Raw genomic sequence first — 20,911 nt, forward strand, 5'->3', positions numbered from 1 at the left:
CTTGGGAGAGACTTCAGCGTTTGTAGAGGGAGGAGGTGGAGTCCTTGGGCTCAATGCTCAGAAGAAGCACTGGGCCTGGGCCATGCCGCTCATTAACTGTTGGCCCTCAGCACACTAAGTAGCCTCTCAGCCCTGTTTCATCAGCTGTGAGGTGCAGGTAACAACTGCATCGTCATCACGAAGTTATTACTGAGATTAAACGAGACGATTCACGCTAAAGCACACAATGAGTGCAAATAAATAACAGCTCTTGACACATTCTCCTTGTATCTTCCAAAAATAAACAATTATATATACATACATATACATATATATTACATCTAGAATTACATCTAGAATCATTGACATTGTTATAGAACTGATATTGAGTGAACGATTGAATTTTTTGATTAATGAATTCTCTTGATCTTGGTAAGAACTTACTCCCTCCCTAAGAAAGAACTAAATTGTCCCCACAGAGTAACGATAAAATTATGTGATTCACATTTCAGTCAGCTAAGCTATCCACTTTTATCCCCACTTTGTCCAATATATGTGAACTGACATCTTCATTGGCTGGATGATTGCAGACTCCCTCAGTGCCAGAGAAAGCCCTCAGACAGAGCAAAAACGCAAGCACTTCACTAAGACGCTGTGAGCTTGCTGAAAACTGTCTAATGCCGCTTCCAATAACCCAAGCGGGACAAGGAGCTCCAGGGCGGGCATCAGCTACATTCCACACCATGTACTACCCACCTCTACCCGTGCCCCCACGCTGAGCCTGGAGGATGAGAGCCAGTCATACACTCTATAAACAGAATTTAAAAGGGTGCGTTAGTGGAACAAACTACAGTCTTCGCCACTACAGCTGATCCCAAGGCTGTAACTGAAATTTATCATTGCCTTCCTTTACCATCCATATTGACTTCCTTTATCCTCCTCCAACACTACCACCAGTCAAGATTGCTTCCCTGATGGAGACCCAGATCTTCATTCGTCAGAACTCTTGCTTATCCTGCTCTGTTTACACATCATGTGACAGAGCTACAATTGCCTGTTTAATGTTATTACTGGTAGGGAAATCGCCTGTAGTTCTTCAAGATAATTAGGGTCGATTACTCCTGAACTCAGAGTAACTCCTTTCTTTGTCTCATGCCTTCCAGAATGAAGAACCTAAAATTGCCAGGCAGCCATCACACTTTGAGATCAGGGAACCACTCCTATGTTCTCTGTGCAAGCACCCCTCCACAACCAACGACCAAGGCTTCTAATCCCACAGTAAAGTTGCAGGGATGGGAAGTACCCATAACAGGAAAGGTCCATAGGGATACATCATAGACCTAAATGTAAAGCAAAAAACCTTTAAATTTCTAAAATATAAATGAGAGAAAAATCTAGATGACCTTGGCTATGGCCATGACTTACATAAAACACCAAAGGCACCATCATGAAAGAAATTGTTTGATAAGCCAGACTTCATTAAAATTAAAATTTTCTGCTCTGCAAAAAACAATGTTAACAGAGTGAGAAGATAAGCCACAGACTTGGAGAAAATATTTGCAAAACACACATCTGATAAAGGATAGTTGTCCAAAATATACAAAGAACTCTTTAAGATTGAAAAAAGAAAAGCTTCTTCTGTATAGTACAGACAACTATATTCAATATATTGTAATAACATTTATTTTGAGCATAATCTTTATTGAACAGATCCAAGTATGAAATGTGTATGGGAACATTTTCTAGGATTGATCATGTACTTGGGCACAAAAGAAGCCTCAACAATTTTAAGAAGATAGAAATTATCTCAAGCATCTTTACAGACCACAATGCCATGAAGTTAGAAATCAACTGCAGAGAAACAAAGGAGAAAAAAGGAAAGCATGGAGATTAAACAACATGCTATTAAAATACCAATGGGTCAATGATGAAATCAAAGTTGAAATTAAAAAATACCTTGAGACATTTTGGAGTAGGGTTCCTTCTGGACATATGCCCAGGAGCAGGATTCCTGGGTCATATGGTAAGTCTATTCCTAGTCTTTTGAGAAATCTCCATACTGTTTTCCACAGTGGCTGCACCAAACTGCATTCCCACCAGCAGTGTAGGAGGGTTCCCCTTTCTCCACAGCCTCTCCAGCATTTGTCATTTGTGGATTTTTGAATGATGGCCATTCTGACTGGTGTGAGATGATACCTCATTTTAGTTTTGATTCTCATTTCTCTGATAATTAGTGATACTGAGCATTTTTTCATGTACCTATTGATCATTTGTATGTCTTCCTTGGAGAATTGCTTGTTTAGGTCTTTTGCCCATTTTTTGGATTGGGTTGTTTATTTTTTTCTTATTCAGTCGTATGAGCTGCTTATATATTCTGGAGATCAAGCCTTTGTCGGTTTCATTTGCAAAAATTTTCTCCCATTCCGTAGGCTGTCTTTTTGTTTTACTTATGGTTTCCTTTGCTGTGCAGAAGCTTATAAGTTTCATTAGGTCCCATTTGTTTATTCTTGCTTTTATTTCTATTGCTTGAGTGGACTGTTCTAGGAGAACATTTTTGAGATGTATGTCAGATAATGTTTTGCCTATATTTTCTTTTAGGATGTTTACTGTATCTTGTCTTATGTTTACGTCTTTGATTCATTTTGAATTGATTTTTGTGTATGGTGTAAGGGAGTGTTCTAGCTTCATTGCTAGAACATGCTGCTGCTGACACCTGCACCCCAATGTTCACAGAAGCACTATTTACAATAGCCAAGACATGGAAACAGTCCAAATGCCTATCAACAGATGACTGGATAAAGAAGCTGTGGTATATTTATACAATGGAATAGTATTTATTTATTTATATATGGAATAGTATTCAGCCATAAAAACTGACAACATAACGCCATTTGCAGCAACATGGATGCTCCTGGAGAATGTCATTCTAAGTGAAGTAAGCCAGAAAGAGAAAGAAAAATACCATTTGAGATAGCTCATATGTGGAATCTGAAAAAAAAAGCATAAATACAAAACAGAAACAGACTCATAGACATAGAATACACACTTGTAGTTGCCCAGGGGGTGGGGGGTGGGAAGGGATAGACTGGGATTTCAAAATGTAGAATAGATAAACAAGACTATACTCTATAGCACAGGGAAATATATACAAGATCTTATGGTAGCTCACAGAGAAAAAAATGTGACAATGAATGTATATATGTTCATGTGTACCTGAAAAATTGTGCTCTACACTGGAATTTGTCACAACATTGTAAAATGATTATAAATCAATAAAAAAATGTTTAAAAAAATGACTCTGCTAAGAAAAAAAAAGAAATATCTGAGATTATATGAGAATTTGAGAGTTTCTTGGGAATGCAAACTGTTGTGACCAAGACCAACTGGGGTGTTGGACTGGTTAATTTAAAATTCCACAAAGATCTTCTATCCTGGTTCAGTGGCTTTTCTCCTGGCTATCTGTTCTTGTTGATGATGTAAACCTTTACCTAGCTTTTAGAGTTCCAGTAAAGTTGCTTCTAATGGTATTTGCCAAGTTTTTTGGTGTTTGGGGGGAGGAACTATCCCTGGAGTTCTGTCCTCTGCCATTTTTTGCTCCAAATGGCTCTGCTGGCAGTCAAGGTCTCCCAGTCTACACTACTTGTCTTTCATTGCAATATGACCCATTCCCCCACTGAGTTATGTACAAGTCTTTACAAATTGACCTACAGATTCAATACAATCTCTGTCAAAATCCCAATGGACTATTTTGTATAAATGAAACAAAGCAAGCTTAATATTCCTATGAAATTGCAAGGAACTATGAATACCCAAAATAACCTTGAAAAAAACAAAAGAACAAAGAGGACTCATCTGTCCCTATTTCAAAACTTATTACAAAACTAAAGCAATCAAAAGAATGTGGTACTTGCAAAAGGATATATAATTAGACTCCAGAAATAAACCCATTCATTTTTGCCAATCAATTTTTGACAAGGGAATGAAGAACATTCAGTGCAGCAAGGATAATCTCTTCAACAAATGATGTTGGGGAAACTGGATAAACACATATAGAAAAATAAAACTGAACCCCTATCTTACACCATATGCAAAAATTAGCTCAAAATGGATTAAAGACTTAAACATAAAATCTGATACCATAAAACTCCTAGAAGAAAACAGAAAAGAAGCTCCTTCATATTAATCTGGACAACGGTTTTCTGGATACAACACCAAAAGCACAAATAACAAAAGCAAAAATCAAGTGGGACTACATCAAACTAAAAAGCTTTTGCACAGCAAGAGAAACAGTGAAAATAATAACGCAAACTGCAGAATAGAAGAACATACTGGGCAAACCATATATCTGAGAGCAGTCAATATCCAAATATATAAAGAACTGACATAACTCAATAATTTAAAAACAACCAAAACATCTGATTAAATAATGAGCAGAAGATCTGAGCAGACACTTTTCAAAGAAGACATCCAAATGGCCAACAACTACATAAAAAGGTGCGCAACATCACTAATCATCAGGGAAATGCAAATCAAAACTGCAGTGAAATAGCACTACACACATGTTAGAATGGCTGTCATCAAAAAGGCAAGTGTTGGCAAAGATGTGGAGAAAAGTGTACCCTTGGGCACTGATGGCGGAAATGTAAATCGGTATTGCCAATATGGAAAACTATGGAGGTTCTTCAAAAAATTAAAAATACAACTACCATATAATGGAACAATTCCACTTCTGGGTATATATCTAAAGGAAATGAAAACAGGATATCTTTAAAAAATATCTGCACTCCCACGTCTATTACAGCACTATTCACAATAGCCAAGATACGGAAACAACCTAAATGTCCATCAATGGATGAACAGGTAAAGAAAATGTGGTTCATGTACATAATGCAATATCATTCGGCCATGAGAAAGAAGGAAATCCTGCCATTTGTTGCAGCATGGATGGACCTTAAGGGCATGATGCTAAGTGAAGTAAGTCAGACCGAGAAAGACAATACTGTATGACATCACTTATACGTGGAATCTAAAGAAGCTAAACACAAAAACAGAAAGTAGAATGGTGGTTATCAGAGAATGGGGGTCTTGGGGAGATGCTGTTTAAGGGTACAAACCTGCAACTAGCAGATAAATGTCTTGGAGATACTAATGCACAGCAGAGTGATTATAGACAACAATACTGCACTACAAACCTCAAAGTTTCTAAGAGATTAGATCTTAATTGCTCCCACCACAAAAAAGACATGATAACTATATGATGTGATAGAGGTGCTAGCTAACGCTATGCTGGTAATCGTATTGCAATATATAAATGTATCAAATCAACACATTGTACACCTTAAACTCACACAATGTTATATGTCAATAAATTTTAAAAAATTATTGTGGTGAATATCGTAAGAGCTAACAAAATTGAGGCCAATGTCCAGTTCCCCAAAAGCTAAGCACAGCCAATTTGTTTTCTCTATTGAAATAGTTTGCCATTCCTTGTTATATGCAGCAAAGTATTTAGCTTGCATTTTCTCCACATTTTTTACTTCAAAAGGCAAATTAAAATTAACTTCCAGTATATAAAATAGAATTCACATGTATCGGAATAGGATGCTCACATCATGAGAGGCCCATGGAAACTGGGGCTCACATGTGGATCAGCAGAATCATGGCCCCCATGTCACACTCACTTCTGGGCATGTATTTGCTCACTTAATGAAAAAGGTATAAAATTGCCATCTCAGTTTACCTAAACTGTTCTATTCCACTAACTTTCTGATATGTACCAACACACTTCCCACAAACAACCACACCAAGTTAAATGTGACTGTAATTAACTTCACTGTCTCTGCTTTAGTTCAGAATTTCACAATAATATTCCCGTATGTCTTCAAACCACTAGAATTAAACAACCCTGGCCTAGTGACTCATTTCTATCCAGTCTGACAACTGAAGATAAATGGTCTGAGGGATGGTTCCAGAGGCATTCTGATGAGGGAGCCCTGAGCCCAGCTGGCATGCATGTGGAATGTTCACAGCTGTCAGAGCTCCACACTTACAAGAGCTGAATCTGAAGTTCCATGAACTGTCCAGGCCATCCCTCCCCATCAACTCCAAAACCAGTGGTGCTCAAATCTGCCTATGTCTCTCCTCACCTAACCAGCATGGATGGCTCTTAGGCAGGCTAACCGGAGTCCACCCTCCCTCCTCCAAACAGCCTGTGGAGTGCACCCTTGACATCCTTGTTGCGGAGGCTGTACACAAAAGGGTTGGCCAGAGGTGTGATGGCAGTGTACATCACGGCAGCCACCATGTCCTGATCCTGAGAATTCTGGGAAGGAGGCTGGAAGTAGACCCAAATGATGGTGCCATAGAGGAAGCCAACAATGGTGAGGTGGGATCCACAGGTGGAGACTGCACGGCGGCGACCGGACGCTGAAGGCAGACGTAGGATGGTGGCCCCAATGCGGACATAGGAGAGTACAATGAGGGCACAGGGGCCCAGCATGAGGAAGCCACCCTCCAAGAATATGGCCAGCTCATTGGGATGGATGTCAGAGCAAGAAGCTCTCAGAAGTGGTCGGTGGTCACAAAAGAAGTGGGGAAGTTTAACGTTGCCCTCAGCATCCTCAGCCCAGTGAAGAGGCAAAAGGAGTCCCACGTGCAGCATGGTGTGCAGTACGGACACCACCCAGCTCAAGACCAATAAGCGGGCACAGAGTTGGCGATTCATCACTGAATGGTAGTGGAGGGGGTCACAGATGGCCACGTAGCGATCCAGAGCCATGACAGAAATAACAAGGGTGTCTGTGACTCCAAATGCATAGAAGAAGAAGAACTGGGCCAAGCAGCGGGCAGCAGGAAGGGCTAGGTCATTAGTGACCAGATGGGCCAGTAGCTGGGGCAGGGTGACCGTGGACAGCCCCATGTCTACTACAGAGAGACCTCGGAGCAGATAGTACATAGGTGAGTGCAGCCTGGAGTCCCAGGAGATGAGCAGCACGAGAGTCACGTTCCCCATTATGGTGGTCAGGTAAATAGCCAAGAACATGAGAAAGAGGACCCTGTGGGGGACCCTAGCTCTTGAGAACCCGAGAAGCAAGAAGACTGGAGAATGTGAGGCATTGGAGGCACAGCCCATGATGAGTGACACTGAGCCTGCCTGAAAGAGAGTTTTAATCAAAAAGCAAGTCATAGGTCATAGGTTAGGGATCATAACAATTCTAGTTAATTCTTCAAACTCCTTAAAGTCTTAAATTCAACTGACCATGATGGGCCCTCCATCTAGATCTGTGACTTCACTCCCTTGACGTGTTATAGCATTTTCCCCCATATTTCTTCCTTTTTATCCACCCTAATTGGTTCTTTTACATAATCCAAATACCCTGATAAAGTTTCTCATACAGTTGCAAACAATACTCTTTTTGTCCAACTACTGCTTACCTCCTTCCAGCAGCAAATTTCATGAGAAAATTCCTACACTCACCGTCTCTAGCTCCTCATCTTCTGTTCACACTTCATCCTGCTGTGGTCCCCATGATTTCTTCCATCTGAACCTGTAAGGAGCATAATGTACCATTTAACATGTAATATATACAGAAATGGTTCTTTATAAGCAGTTGGTTTTTGTAGTGAAATTGTTTCAGGTTGTCATGAAATAACTTGGTGTTCCTCTTTATTTGATTTTGTAGGTTAACTGCGTCATCAGTTCCATCCATCTGACTGTCCAAATGAAAACCTGGGGGAATCTCTCCTTCATTTCCTCATCTCCAATCACTCCTTGACATCTACATTTTCCCTTATATCCGCCCTTTGCTCTCAGTCCAGTAACACTATTTAATTTTCAGCATCTCTAACCAGTACTAATTTCATAGCCTAGTTACCAGTTTCTCTACTAATCTCCCCTGATAGATCTTCCATATTTATGCCAAAATAAAATTTCCAACGTGTGATTTCTTGTTTAAAGGGTCAGCACCTTCAAAATAAAATCCAAACAGCTTGATGTGACTTTCATTGTCAGTACGTAACCTAACTAACCAGGCTTATGCTGAGCCACCTACCCAGTACTTTTTAAACTAGGCAGTTTTTTACTAGTTTTCTGAACATGCTAAGATCTCACATTCCTGTAGATCTTCACATGTTATTCTGAGAACCTCATCTTCCTGAAATAGAAGGTCTAAATAACACTTTCCCACATAGCACAGATAGAAGTTTAAAAAAAAATCAATAATCAGCCTTTTAAATTCATAACTGAGTTTTCAAGAATTTTAGGGAAATGCTGGGTAGGTGGGAGGGGACACAGTATCAGTCTTTGGAGTCCAGAGGCTTGTTTTAACCCCCTTGTGGGATAAGAGATAAGTTCTTAGGCTTGTGTGAGGCAAGTGGTAGAAACTACCACATAAATTAAGAACATTCAAAAAGTTAAACTTTCAGTGAACAAATACGTATGTATATACATGCATATATACACACACATACAGATACACCACTGGCTATAGGAGACCCAAAGACCCTATCTTTCAACCTGTACTACATGGAGATGAAAATGTCTCCCATGAGACTGCATTATGGGTCTGTACAGCACATGGACACATGGAATGGATAAAACTGATATACAAAACACAAATGATGCTAAAACCTGCAAATTGATAGACTAACATAAAATTCACTCTCAGACTGGTAAAAGCGTTGAGGTATCTTGTAGAAGCAAACACAAAACTTCTTCTCAAGGACTCACTAACACTATACTGTACAGGAGTCACACAAATAAAAACTAACCAAAAAGATGAGCTCACAGTTCAAAATTACAAAACACACACAAAAATGCATTCAGTATGAAGACAATCAGCACATAATAGGATTACCTCCCTCTAAATATCATAAATTAACGAATCTGTAAGGAATTATAAATTATGTTTAAAATGCTTTGTGTCTAAAAGAATGAATAAAGACTATAAGAAATGAGATAGTATTTAAAAAAATACAATGGATTGGGGAAAGACCCAAAAAGAAAGACTGGAAAATAAAAATACTGACATTCAAATTAAAATCTCAATGAATGGGCTGGACAGAAGCTGAAGAGAGAAGCTAACTCCTACACAAGACAAATTTTTAAAAATCCATCCATAGACACTATGTTAGGGAAACTCACAAGCAGCAAATACAAAGAATGTATTAAAATCAACCAGAGAGAAAGGAACTATTACCTACAAAGGAAAGACAGACTTTCTGACAGAAGATTTCTCAGCAAAAAGACTCTAGAAAATAAGAAACTCTTCTCAGTGCTGAGAGAAAACACCAAACCCAAATTTTACATCCTTTTAAACTATCCAACAATAAAAATATTTTGACATACACTATTCTGTCTTCCATGGAGTGTCATCCCATCCCCTCAGGGCCCAGATTTCAACCCCGCAAGATAACTGGTGAAAGGCTACTCATCTTGAAGACTCAGGGTTCATTTCTACTCAAAGCTTTCATTGAATCCCAGCACAGTATTTCACTAGAGCATTTTTCACTCTTCCGTTCACTGTGTGACTATTGATTTTGCCTGACTCCCAAAGTAGACTGTTAAAACACTTGAATACGTATGTTTATCTGCATACACAGATATATGTGTATATACACACACACACTTGTGTGCATATATACAGATAAATGCATATATTGGTCACTGGATTCTTTATACCTAGCATAAAGCCTGGGAATTACTGGGTGATTATTAAATATTTGTTAAAGAAATGAAATAGATTTTCCATTAAAGGACAGTAGTCTGCAGTTATAGCAAAGGCTTTGAAGTCAGACTTACATGGAATCTAACTCCATTTCTGCCACTTATCAGTTGTGTGATATTGACAAGTTATGTTTTCTTATCTGCCAAAAATAGTAATCAAACAGTGTTTACCTCAAAAAGTAGTGAAGATTTAAGGAGAAATTCTGTTACAACAGTGCTTGGGGAAAAAACTGAACCTTGTGGAAGCAAAGAAGGAAGCACCTTTTTTCTCACACCACTATTTTGAAAGATCTCATTTTTAAGGACTAAAAGTCCAGTTCAACTGAACACCAAAACTTCAAATCTCAATCAATTTAAACTTTTCTTCTTTTCCCAAATGGAATTCTGCTCTAATTCAGAAACCTGTATGAGGGAAAGAGGGATGTGGCAGACTTCATTACTGCAGCATATTTTGCATCCTACCTCTAAGATGTCTGTGGCTAATGCGGAGTCAAAGGAAAAAGAAAAAGAAAGGTAAGGTCTCATTGAGTGGTGCTGTTGGTACAGATTGCAAATACAGAATCATTCTCTTGGAGCATCGTATGAGCCCAGCGGAGAGCACCCATAGGTAGCTATTGCCACCAGACAAGACTAATCAATCCAGAACCTGGCATCTCTTAGAGACCTTATTCATGATTGATACCTGACTGTAACCCTTTAGACTTAATCTCCTAAGATTGCCTCATCCTAACAAGAAGCCCTCTTGGGTGGGATGCCTTTCAAGATGACACAGCTCATGCATCTTCATCGGATCCAGCTTGCCCAAGGAAAACTCACACGTCTTATTCCAGTAAACTCTGTAAATACAGCTTCCTCAAACTATTCTCCATGTGCTGGCAGGAATTGCACTTGGACCCTTCCTCAAATGCTCATTATGGACTTAAATAATGTATTTAGATGCATTTTAGTTTCCAAACATGTTTTCTTAAACTATCTTTTCATTATTGATGTCTAATGTAATTATGTAGCCAAACAATTAAATATCTATGAGGTTCGGTCTTTGAAGCTTTACGAGACTCACTTTGTAGCCTAATATGTGGCTAAACCTATGGGATACAGAAAATGACAGCCCCAAACAAATTCACAATTTTTAGAATTGAGGTGGCATTCTCAGTGAATGAGGATGGGTCATTCAATTAAATATTGTAGCACAACTGTATATACTTATTTTAACTTGTGGTCTGCTCCTATTATGAACATGAAGGCAGAGCCCCAGGCATTGATAAGCTTAAGTCTTCAACACATTACGTTAACTGAAAATTTCCAGGATGATAGGAGGGTATGACAGATATGAAATTTTAAAACATGCAAAAATATTTTATTACTTTGGAAGACACTTATAACATTTATTATGACTACTTTATTTAAGACAGTGAGTTCCTCCTTTGGGGAAGAAGGAAGAACAGAGGAAAGGAGACAGAAATAGTTTGGATTTTAAATGTATCTGTTACAGTTTATTTTTTCAAAATAAGAGTTGAAACCAAAAGGGGTAAATGTTAAGTTTTGTTAAAGTTGGATACTAAGTATACGTACTTCATTGCCTTGGTCTCTATGCATTTTTCTATATTGTGAATCTTTTCCTATTAAGAATATAAACAGTAAAGATGAGGAGATAGCAACTGAGATATAAGTGCCTTCTCTTATATTCTATTTATTTATTCCTTCATAACATTAAGCACACATTTCTAGCTCAAAAGAACATCCACCACAGTGAATTCAATCACGCACTCAGCATCAAGATATTCAAGCTAGTATACCATGGAGAAACCAAAATTAGGTAAGATCTATGTTAGAACTCGGAGAACTAGAGATTTCTCTCCAAAACAATTTTCCAAAACCTGTGGGATAAAAAGAAAGATGCCACAATACATGTGCATTTTAACTGTCAAATCTACAAAAATTCAATAAGTCAAGAAGTTTCCCTAAATTGTTTTTCCCTATTCCCAGGCGTGTTCCATGTTTCCAATTACCATTCAGATTCCTGTCTTACTCTGGTATGTTCTATAGTGAGTTTCTGATGGAAATTCTTTCTTTAGGGGCTGAATCTAGAGATCTAGAGCCAGAGAAAAAATTTAGACCGGACTCTGGGATAGGAGGGAGAAATCTTCAACAAGACTGTAAGAGACACAGGTTAAGGGTTCATAATTGCCTACACTCCTCCAGCCTCAGGAGCCTTGGACTGGATTAATCATAATCCATGGTTCATGGTACACCCTCTTCACTGGTCTGAGCATCACCTTCTTGCTTGCTCCCTTGGCTTTGAATATGATTATAAACAACCTTAACTTACTGTCCAACACAGAAACTAGAACACTGATTATAATTCGTATCTATGAAACTCTCCATCACCTCTTCCTGTCATTCCTTACCTAAGGTAACCAACCTCTTCAATCTCAGGTTAATAATTCTCTCTCTTTTGTTAATATACATTTATCTTTCACATACCTACTATAGGCATTCTAAGAAGAATATTGTTATGTTTGAGATGATCTGAAATTTATAAAAAGGAAACAAACTTTAAGTAATTTGGGGTGACCTGGTTTTACGCCTCAGTATTATATGACATGGATTCACTGATATTATTGACGATGGCTATCGTTCGTTTATTTTTCATTGCTATACAACAGCCTTTTGTGTGAATACACCACAGTGTATTTGTCCATTCTCTGTGATGTGTATATGGATTGTTTACTTGCTTCTGCTACACAGAGTATGGCTCTGAGCTGACATAAGTCTACATGTCTGTACTCTGTTACTATCTTTTTTACATGGGCAAGTGCCTCAATGTGTCGGAGTCTCAGCCTTCTCCACCATAACGTGGACGTAGAAACTACTTTTGCAAAGTTGTTAGAAGAATAAAAATGCTTATTAGTGTTTAAAAATTATAATTAATACCATACGCTCTATCAACTATTTACTCCATTTCGTATATTTAGAATAATTAAATATAGTTAACTTATAAAGTAATTCATTCAGTTTTTTGCTTCCAAGGTTATCAATGAGCAGTCTTCACCGAATACAATGATATGTAACAGTGTTAGAAGTAGTAGAAATAGTAGTAGAATAAAGAAGATACCCAGAGACCTTGCTACATGCATGGTTTTTTAAAATCTGTATTCTATAAAGTAGATACGATTTTATTCTCACTTTACAGATGAGGAAACTGGGGCATAGAGAAATTAAGCCACTTGTTTTAATATTGTGCAGTTCGTCAGAGGTGGAACAGGAATTTTAACACAGTGAATTGGACATATTGACGACTGCTTCTCGCAGCCCTTCTTATTTTTCCTTCTCTACTGATGGCATTATTAACCACTATACCCCACATTCTTGATATTTGTTTTCTTCCAGTCTCCTTAATATGGTAAAATTGTGAATTTCATCTTCCTTCTCTCAGTGGTGGGATTTTTTCTATCTATAAAATTTTCTCTTCCTCTCCCATTCCCTTCACTACGAAGGGTCCCCAAGGGCAAATCTAAAGAATGTATACAGTCCTAGAGCCTCACTGACCAACTTAATACTGAATATTCATAAATACCCATCTCCAAACCTGGCTGCCCCCAGTGCTATGTAAAGGGCTGGAGAGTCCATGCTAGTTCTTGTAGAAGATGAAATACACAATGAAGCAGAGTATACAGGGAAGGCTAATACTATAGATGAAAGACACAGAGAAAACAATAAGGCTTGGAAGTGAAAAAGAGACAACAGGACTATCAAAAGAAAAGCAGGAAAGGAGGTGGAGTATGGAGCAGTGGACAAAGTGTTAGATCTAATTACTACAAATAATTCACATTAGTGACTTATAATAATTTATACGAGCAATTGTAAAGACTATTTTTCTCACAAAGCACAGTTATTACTTTAAACAGTGATTAGCAACTGTAATCTGCCTCCGGAAATATCTGAGCGGAGAGAGAACAGAAGGGATGTGGTTTTTAAAAAATTGATCTGAATGCCTGAACTTGTCTATGGTTCCTAGAAGATAATTTTGCCTAGATCAAGTCCAGAAGGTAATCACGTGATCCAGAAGATCATTTATTTATCACCATTTGGTGATGAATTTATCTGTTCTACAAATATTAATTCCTTACCTATAATGGGAAATTAACACAAACTACATAAAGACTCAGCCATGAGAAAACCACAGTATGGAAAGAAAAAAAAAGATTAAACATTGGATGAATATAATGTGATAAGTGACATGATAAATACAAGCAAAGAAGCTTGTGGAAGTTATTTGGAGCTGGTCCCATCTCAGCCTTAGGTAAGGTCAGGGATGAGCTGAAGTCATGAAGAGATCCCAAAGAGGTAACAAAACCACAACAGGATGTAACACGTAAAAACGCTACTAGTTCACATCAAAACTGTCCTCTGTTGTACTCAGAGGACAAGTGGCCTTCTGAATGAATAATGTGAATCTGATATAACTGTGTGTGTGCATGTGTGTGTATCTGTGTGTATGCTGGATATAAGTTGTATGTATGTGACAAAAATTCAGAAAATAATTATTGAAAAGCAGAACTTAATCTGAAATGAGAATTTCTTCTGTTTAGTTCCTTAAGTTCCATATTTCTACAAATAACGCTGTCATTTCTATGAAGAGATGATTGAAAGGAATGCTGTACATTGGAGACATAAAAATGAAGACACAACAGAGAAAAGAATAAATAGGAAGGGAAAACAAAGAAAGAATGCAAAGTGGTGGGAAAGAGAGAATGGAAATCTAGAATGGAAAGAGTACAGAGTGAATGGATGAATGGAAAGAAATAAAGAAACAAGAGGAAGAACTTCTGAAATGAGAAGAGACAAGAGCATAATAGAGGATGGGAAACTTTAATGATTAGAGCAGAGATAATGAACAAAAGTAAAGATTTGGGGGAGAAAGGAGAAAGTCATATGGATAATGACTAAGAGAAAGTTGGGGATGTGGAAAGAGCAGAAGGAGGGCATAATGGAGGGGGATCATGAAATTGTATAAATATAAGAGATGTGTAGGCAGGTGTGAGAAATGGAACATCAGAATGGGAACAGAAAGCAGGGCTGGTGAGAGAGTCTGTCGGGGTGAGGAGAGAGGAATGGCTGTGAGGAGATAAAGGAGAAAAGATGACATTAAACAGGATGGGTCCAGAGTGAGAGACAGGTTATTGATAAAGATAAGAATTGGTCACGGGGAATGTGGAATGAAGGCTAGTTTCCTCACCCACACACTCACCTGGGAGGAAAGGACTTCTCTGACCCTGGACTTAGTTGCTCCAGTCTTCTGTCAGATTCCAGGTACCTAGCCATGGTGCTGAAGGACAGATCAGTGCATGGGACTCAAAGTCAGGACTAGTGAGGCCAGGTGAGATTTAGAGATTGTAGGGCCCCAGAGATCCTTCCCCTAGAGCCACATGGGGCCTGCCAGGTGGTGGAATTCCTGCCACCACAGAGAGCAAGAAAGTACAGACATACTCTCAAGGGAATCCGGCTAAAAGCATCTCGACTCCCTAGCAACAACTTCAAGCCACTGATCCTGATGGGATGGGAGACTACTTAATGAATGCCCAGGCATCACAAATGGCAAACATTTGTGTCTCATTACCCAAATAACTTAGTCATCACTCCATCTTCTTCCTGTGATATAAAAAGCATGATGTAATGTAAAGTACATCTCTGGAGCCAAATAAGAGTAAATATAATTCTGAAATGTAACACTTATAAACTCTGTGAATCTGGCACTTAATTAACACCTATGAGCTCTAGTCTATTTGTGTATAAAAAGCTAATAAATTCTAACTTTTAAATAAATAATTTCTTTAAGAATTATAATACTGTATATAAAATTCTGATTGTAGGGACTGCCAAGTAATAAAAGGCTCAGATAATAATTGTTCTTGTTGTTCCCACCATTACTGCTATAATCATTGTGGGTATTACACAACCAAAGTGAATTCAGGTTTTTCAGATGTTGGTAGGATACACTATGACTAACCCAATTCCTCTATCTGACTATATGCTTCTGGAAGGAAGGGGCTGTGATTCATTCACCTCTGTATCCAGTGCCTAGCATGGTGCCTGGCACAAAGCAAACACTCAAGAAAGAGTGACTGGATAAATGGCCAGCGAGTGACCATCCTTCTCTCATTCATCCTAATTCCCTACCCAATGCAATGCCCTATCTTGCCTATCATTCTCCAACAGTGTTTACTAAGAATAAATATTTATGAGATTAAGTTATTTTTTCTCATTAAGTCCTTTGTTTTCACAATGAATTAGCTAACCCATTCTCTAAGCTTATTACTAGGCTAATTAAACACCCATAATCCATAAAAATAGGAATCAATGTGTCATTAATGTCTTACCATAATAAAATATGCTCTCACACAGTTTTATGGTATTTTAATCCTAGTAATATAAGTGAAACAGAATAGACATGGTGCTCAGTTGATTAAATTTGGGAAGCAGGGACTCAGGCCCCGGTAGCAAGTAATATAATTAGGCCTCTTTTTAGAAGCCTAATTAATGAAATTCTAAGAGCCTGAATTTGTATATTTATTTATCATGGTGGTTGAAACAAAGAATAAGATAAAAATAAGATCAGCCAATTTTGATGTTGTTAAGGAACCCTACATACCATTAAAATGGCTTGTCCCAAAATAAAAATGAAATAATCGTCCAAAATCCTTCATAATATACCTGTTGAACAATTTAATTTTAAAGATTAAACTCTTTGAATTGAAATATATTATATAAAATAAGTCTTTAGGGTCAACTTTTTAAGACACTGAAACTTTGATACATTGAGAAAACAATTTACTGTGACAGAAATTAATTCAATACTTTTCCTTTTCTAAACATATTAGCTTATTAGCAAAGAAAAAGATGTTTCCTAGTTTGTACATTCCAATCTAAAGAAAAATGGAAACAATTATAAGAATTTTGATTTCTTATGAGTTTATTTTTTAAATAACCATTTCCATTATTTACTCATTCCATTCAAAAGTCAATCATTAAATTCTATGTCTAAATTAAAAGTGTTTTTCAGTATCTCCCCTAAAATAAAGATAAATTCAGAGACTATTTTCCTATTAGTGATTTCAGAAATAACCAGACTGGATACTATTTAATGTGAATTTATGTAATAGTGCAACTCATACCTGCCTACTAAAAGTTGTCTATCACATTCTTTAAAATTGGTTTTATATGATTTTTTAAATATTTTATTTATTTATTATTGTATTATTTAATTATTTTATTGGGGGTGGGAATTAGGTTTATTTATTTTTTAGAGGAGGTACCAAGGATTGAACCCAGGGCCTTCTGCATGCTAAGCATGCACTCTACCACTTGAGCTATGCCCTCCACCCTGGTTTTATATGATTGATTACTAGAAACGTTTGGGCTAAGCATCTGACTTTATTATCTGAAACTAGTAAACAAGACTTGAAATTATTAATACCATTTTATCATATATAAAATCTCTATCTGCACTTATCCTGTTGGCAAAGTTAGAAACTAGGAAGAGATTAAGTTTAGAACTGGATTTGAATTTAAAATCCCCACTATTAATGCCACCCCTATCAACTTAGTTTCACTTAAACAACACCGTATGTCTTTTAACTAGTTTTATTATTTGAAATGGGTCTGTAACACTTGGTTTGAATTTAATTTGTAATCTGTATTAAAGTGTTAGAGTTAAAATGGTCTATTAGTAAATTTATTAAGGCTTATAGTTTTCCATTTGTACATACGATGCTAACTGATACAATAAAACATGTTAACCCAGGGAATCCATGGGGTTTTTTTTTTTTCTTTTTAAAGGAATCTGTATATTACATAAGTTTGATGACTACTGTTCTAGAGGACTTACCAAAAAGTGGTCCAAAAGTGACCCTCAACATTTCAATACATAGAGCTTAAATCCCTGGGGACGGGAAGGATGTAGGGGAATAACTTACATCTCTTCTTTCCTCAAGTTGTAAATTATGAGACTTAGCAATTGTGATCGCCACACAGAAGTCAAAAACTTTTGCTCCAAGCTGAGGGTCTCTGTTACACTAGGCTGTAATTTCTACAAATTCGGATTTATTTTGAGTCCCAGAATTCCTGTGCTCAAAGCAGCCAGGAATAGGCTCAGGACTCAGGCCAGATAGAGGAGGAAGGCGCATCAGGCCTGTGAAGGATGGGTGCTGGAAAAGAGTTGGCTGACGACATGTTGTAAATTGACCAGGATGAAAAGGGGATGCATTCCTCCAGGAAAGAAAAGGCTCCAAGGTATATGAGAGGGTAATGATGATAAGATACCAGTTAATACATGTTGAGTGTTGACTATGTGACAGATGCCATGAAGCACTACATATTCTGTTCATTTTATGCTCACAATAGCACTTCCGAGTTAGTACCATGAAATGCAGTATAGCTAGCTAAGTGTTTAGGCTAATAGACTGCGAAGTTGTAACTCCACCCCTGCCTCTTACCAACCATGTGACCTTAGGCAAATGTCTTAATCTATATGTACCTCAGTTTTCTAATCAGTAAATGAGGGTAATAACAGTTCATACCTGTTAATGAGTAATAAATGAGATTGTGTAAAATGCTTAAAACATGGCCTTATACATAGGAAACAGCACACAAGAATTGCTATTCCTGTTGAAATATTTCAAAAGTAGATAACATAGGTTCTCCACAGTCTTAATTTAACAAAGATTCAGAGCTGGTTTTGAGTTTAAAATCCACCCTATAAATGCCACCGCTGTTGATTTAGTTTCACTTAAACAACATCACAAGCCTTTTAATTAGTGTTCTTATTTGAAATGTGTCCACAACACTTGGCTTGAATTTAATATGTATCTTTATTAAAGTTTTAGAGTTAAAATGATATATTAGTAAATTTACTACTAAATTTATTATTAGTAAATAATAATGAATTTTTTATTATTTACTATATATATATATATATATATATCTTTGTTAAATTTTAATTTTAAATTTTAACAAAGATTCAGTTCTCAGTATGCCTGAAACTGAACCTTTTCTTAACCAACAACTGTGGCATTTTCTTATGGCTGTGATAACTGGAGTTATAAAAACATATTTCTCCAATTTCATAATCTTTATCTCATTCACGACTTTGTCATGAGTACATTATTCAAACCACTTGTGCTCAAGATACTCTTATAAATCAGGGAATACGAAAAGGAAGATACATATGTATATGTATAACTTAAACATTATGCTGTACACCAGGAATTGACACAACATTGTAAACTGACTACACTTCAATGAAAAAGAATGCAAATTTTTTTTAAAAGGTACTGTTAGAAATTAGGGGAAAAGAAGCCCTCATTTAACTGAAAACCTGCTTATGTCAAGACTCTCTCAAAGGAAACCATAAACAAAATGAAAAGACAACCTAGAGACCAAGAGAAAATATTTGCAAATTCTGTGACAGATAAGGGCTAATCTCCAAAATAAACAGCTCATACAGCTCAATAACAAAAAGCCAAACAACTCAATCAAAAAATGGGCAGAAGATCCAAATAGACAATTCTCCAAAGAAGAAATACAGATGGCTAATAGACAAAAGAAAAGATACTCACACTAATTATTAGAGAAGTGCAAACCAAAACTACAATCAGATGTCACCTCACACTGGTCAGAATGGCCATCATCAAAAAGTCCACAAACAATAAATGCTGGAGAAGATATGGAGGAAAAGGAACCCTCCTACACTGTTGGTGGGAATGTAAATTGGTCCAGCCACTGTGGAGAACAGCATGGACATTCCTTAAAAATACTAAAAGTAGAGTTGCCATATGATCCAGCAATCTCACTCTTGGGCATATATCTGGAAAAAATGGAAACTTTAATTTGAAAAGATACATGTACCCCAATGTCCATAGCAGCACTATTTACAATAGCCAAGACATGAAAGCAACCTAACTGTCCATCGACAGATGACTGGATAAAGAATTAGTGGTATATATATATACAATGGAGTACTACTTAGCCATGAAAAATTGAAATAATGCCATTTGCAGCAGCATGAGTGGACCTAGAGATTATCATACTAAATGAAGTAAGTCAGAAAGAGAAAGACAAATACCACATGATATCACTTACATGTGGATCTAAAATGTGACAAAAAATGAAATTATTTACAAAACAGAAATAGACTCACAGACCTAGAAAACAAACTTATGGTTACCAAAGGGGAAGCAGGGTCAGGGAGGGAAGTATTAGGAGTTTGGGATTAGCAGATACAAAGCACTATATATAAAATAGATTAAAAAAAACAGGGTCCTATTGTATAGCACAGGGAACTATATTCAATATTATGTAATAAATGATAATGGAAATGAATAGAAAAAGACTATATATAGATACATATATTTTATATATGTGTAACTGAATCACTTTGCTGTACACCAGAAACAAACACAATATTGTAAAACAACTATACTTCAATTAAAATTTAAATTAAATTAAATAAAAATAACAATATTAAAAGAAAACATAGTTAATTTTATTTTACTTTTATTTATTTATTTATTTTTAATTGGACTATAGTCAGTTACCATGTGTCAATTTCTGGTGTCCCAGGCAACAGTCCCAGGCATGCATAGACATACATATATTTGAAAACATAAGTAATTTTAAATAAGTGTGGGCACATGCAGACTTTCTAAGCACAAGCAAAAATTCAGTAATAAATTTTAAAATAAACTTCATGTTCATTATATAAAAATTTAATATTCCCAAATGGCAAAACATGTATACTTTTAGTAAATGAGAAAAAAACTGAGGAAGATATTTGCAGTGCATATGGCAAACAAAAGGCACATTTTTATTAAGGTGCTAAGTACAAGAATTACAATCTAATAAAACAAGAGCATAGGATATAAGCAGATAATCTATAATAAAGGAAATTAAAATGTATTTTAGACAATTAAAATATGTTTAAAATTTTTTAACAAAAATAATTTTTAAAAAGTGCAATGACCGTCCATCTATTTTAGCTTACTATGTCGAAAAACATCAAAATACATTCTAGTCTTCTGAACTATTCAAGAGGCAGGGGAGTCAATGAATACATACATTGTTCATGATGGTAAATTGATACAAGGTCTTCAAGGTGAAATTTATAAATATATATAAAGTATACCCTTTGACCAGAAATTCCAGTTCTGA

General features: G+C 36.7%; 1 protein-coding gene across 1 annotated transcript; it reads right to left on the reverse strand.

Moving 5' to 3' along the window:
* Positions 1 to 6,154: 6,154 nt before the first annotated feature.
* Positions 6,155 to 7,111, reverse strand: OR1B1 (olfactory receptor family 1 subfamily B member 1). Its single transcript, XM_010956212.1, has one exon. It carries the CDS (start codon positions 7,109 to 7,111, stop codon positions 6,155 to 6,157), a length of 957 nt encoding a protein of 318 aa, XP_010954514.1.
* Between the last annotated feature and the right edge of the window lie 13,800 nt (positions 7,112 to 20,911).

Source organism: Camelus bactrianus, chromosome 4, assembly GCF_048773025.1.
Source record: "Camelus bactrianus isolate YW-2024 breed Bactrian camel chromosome 4, ASM4877302v1, whole genome shotgun sequence".
In the NCBI taxonomy this organism is placed as follows: Eukaryota; Metazoa; Chordata; class Mammalia; order Artiodactyla; family Camelidae; genus Camelus; species Camelus bactrianus.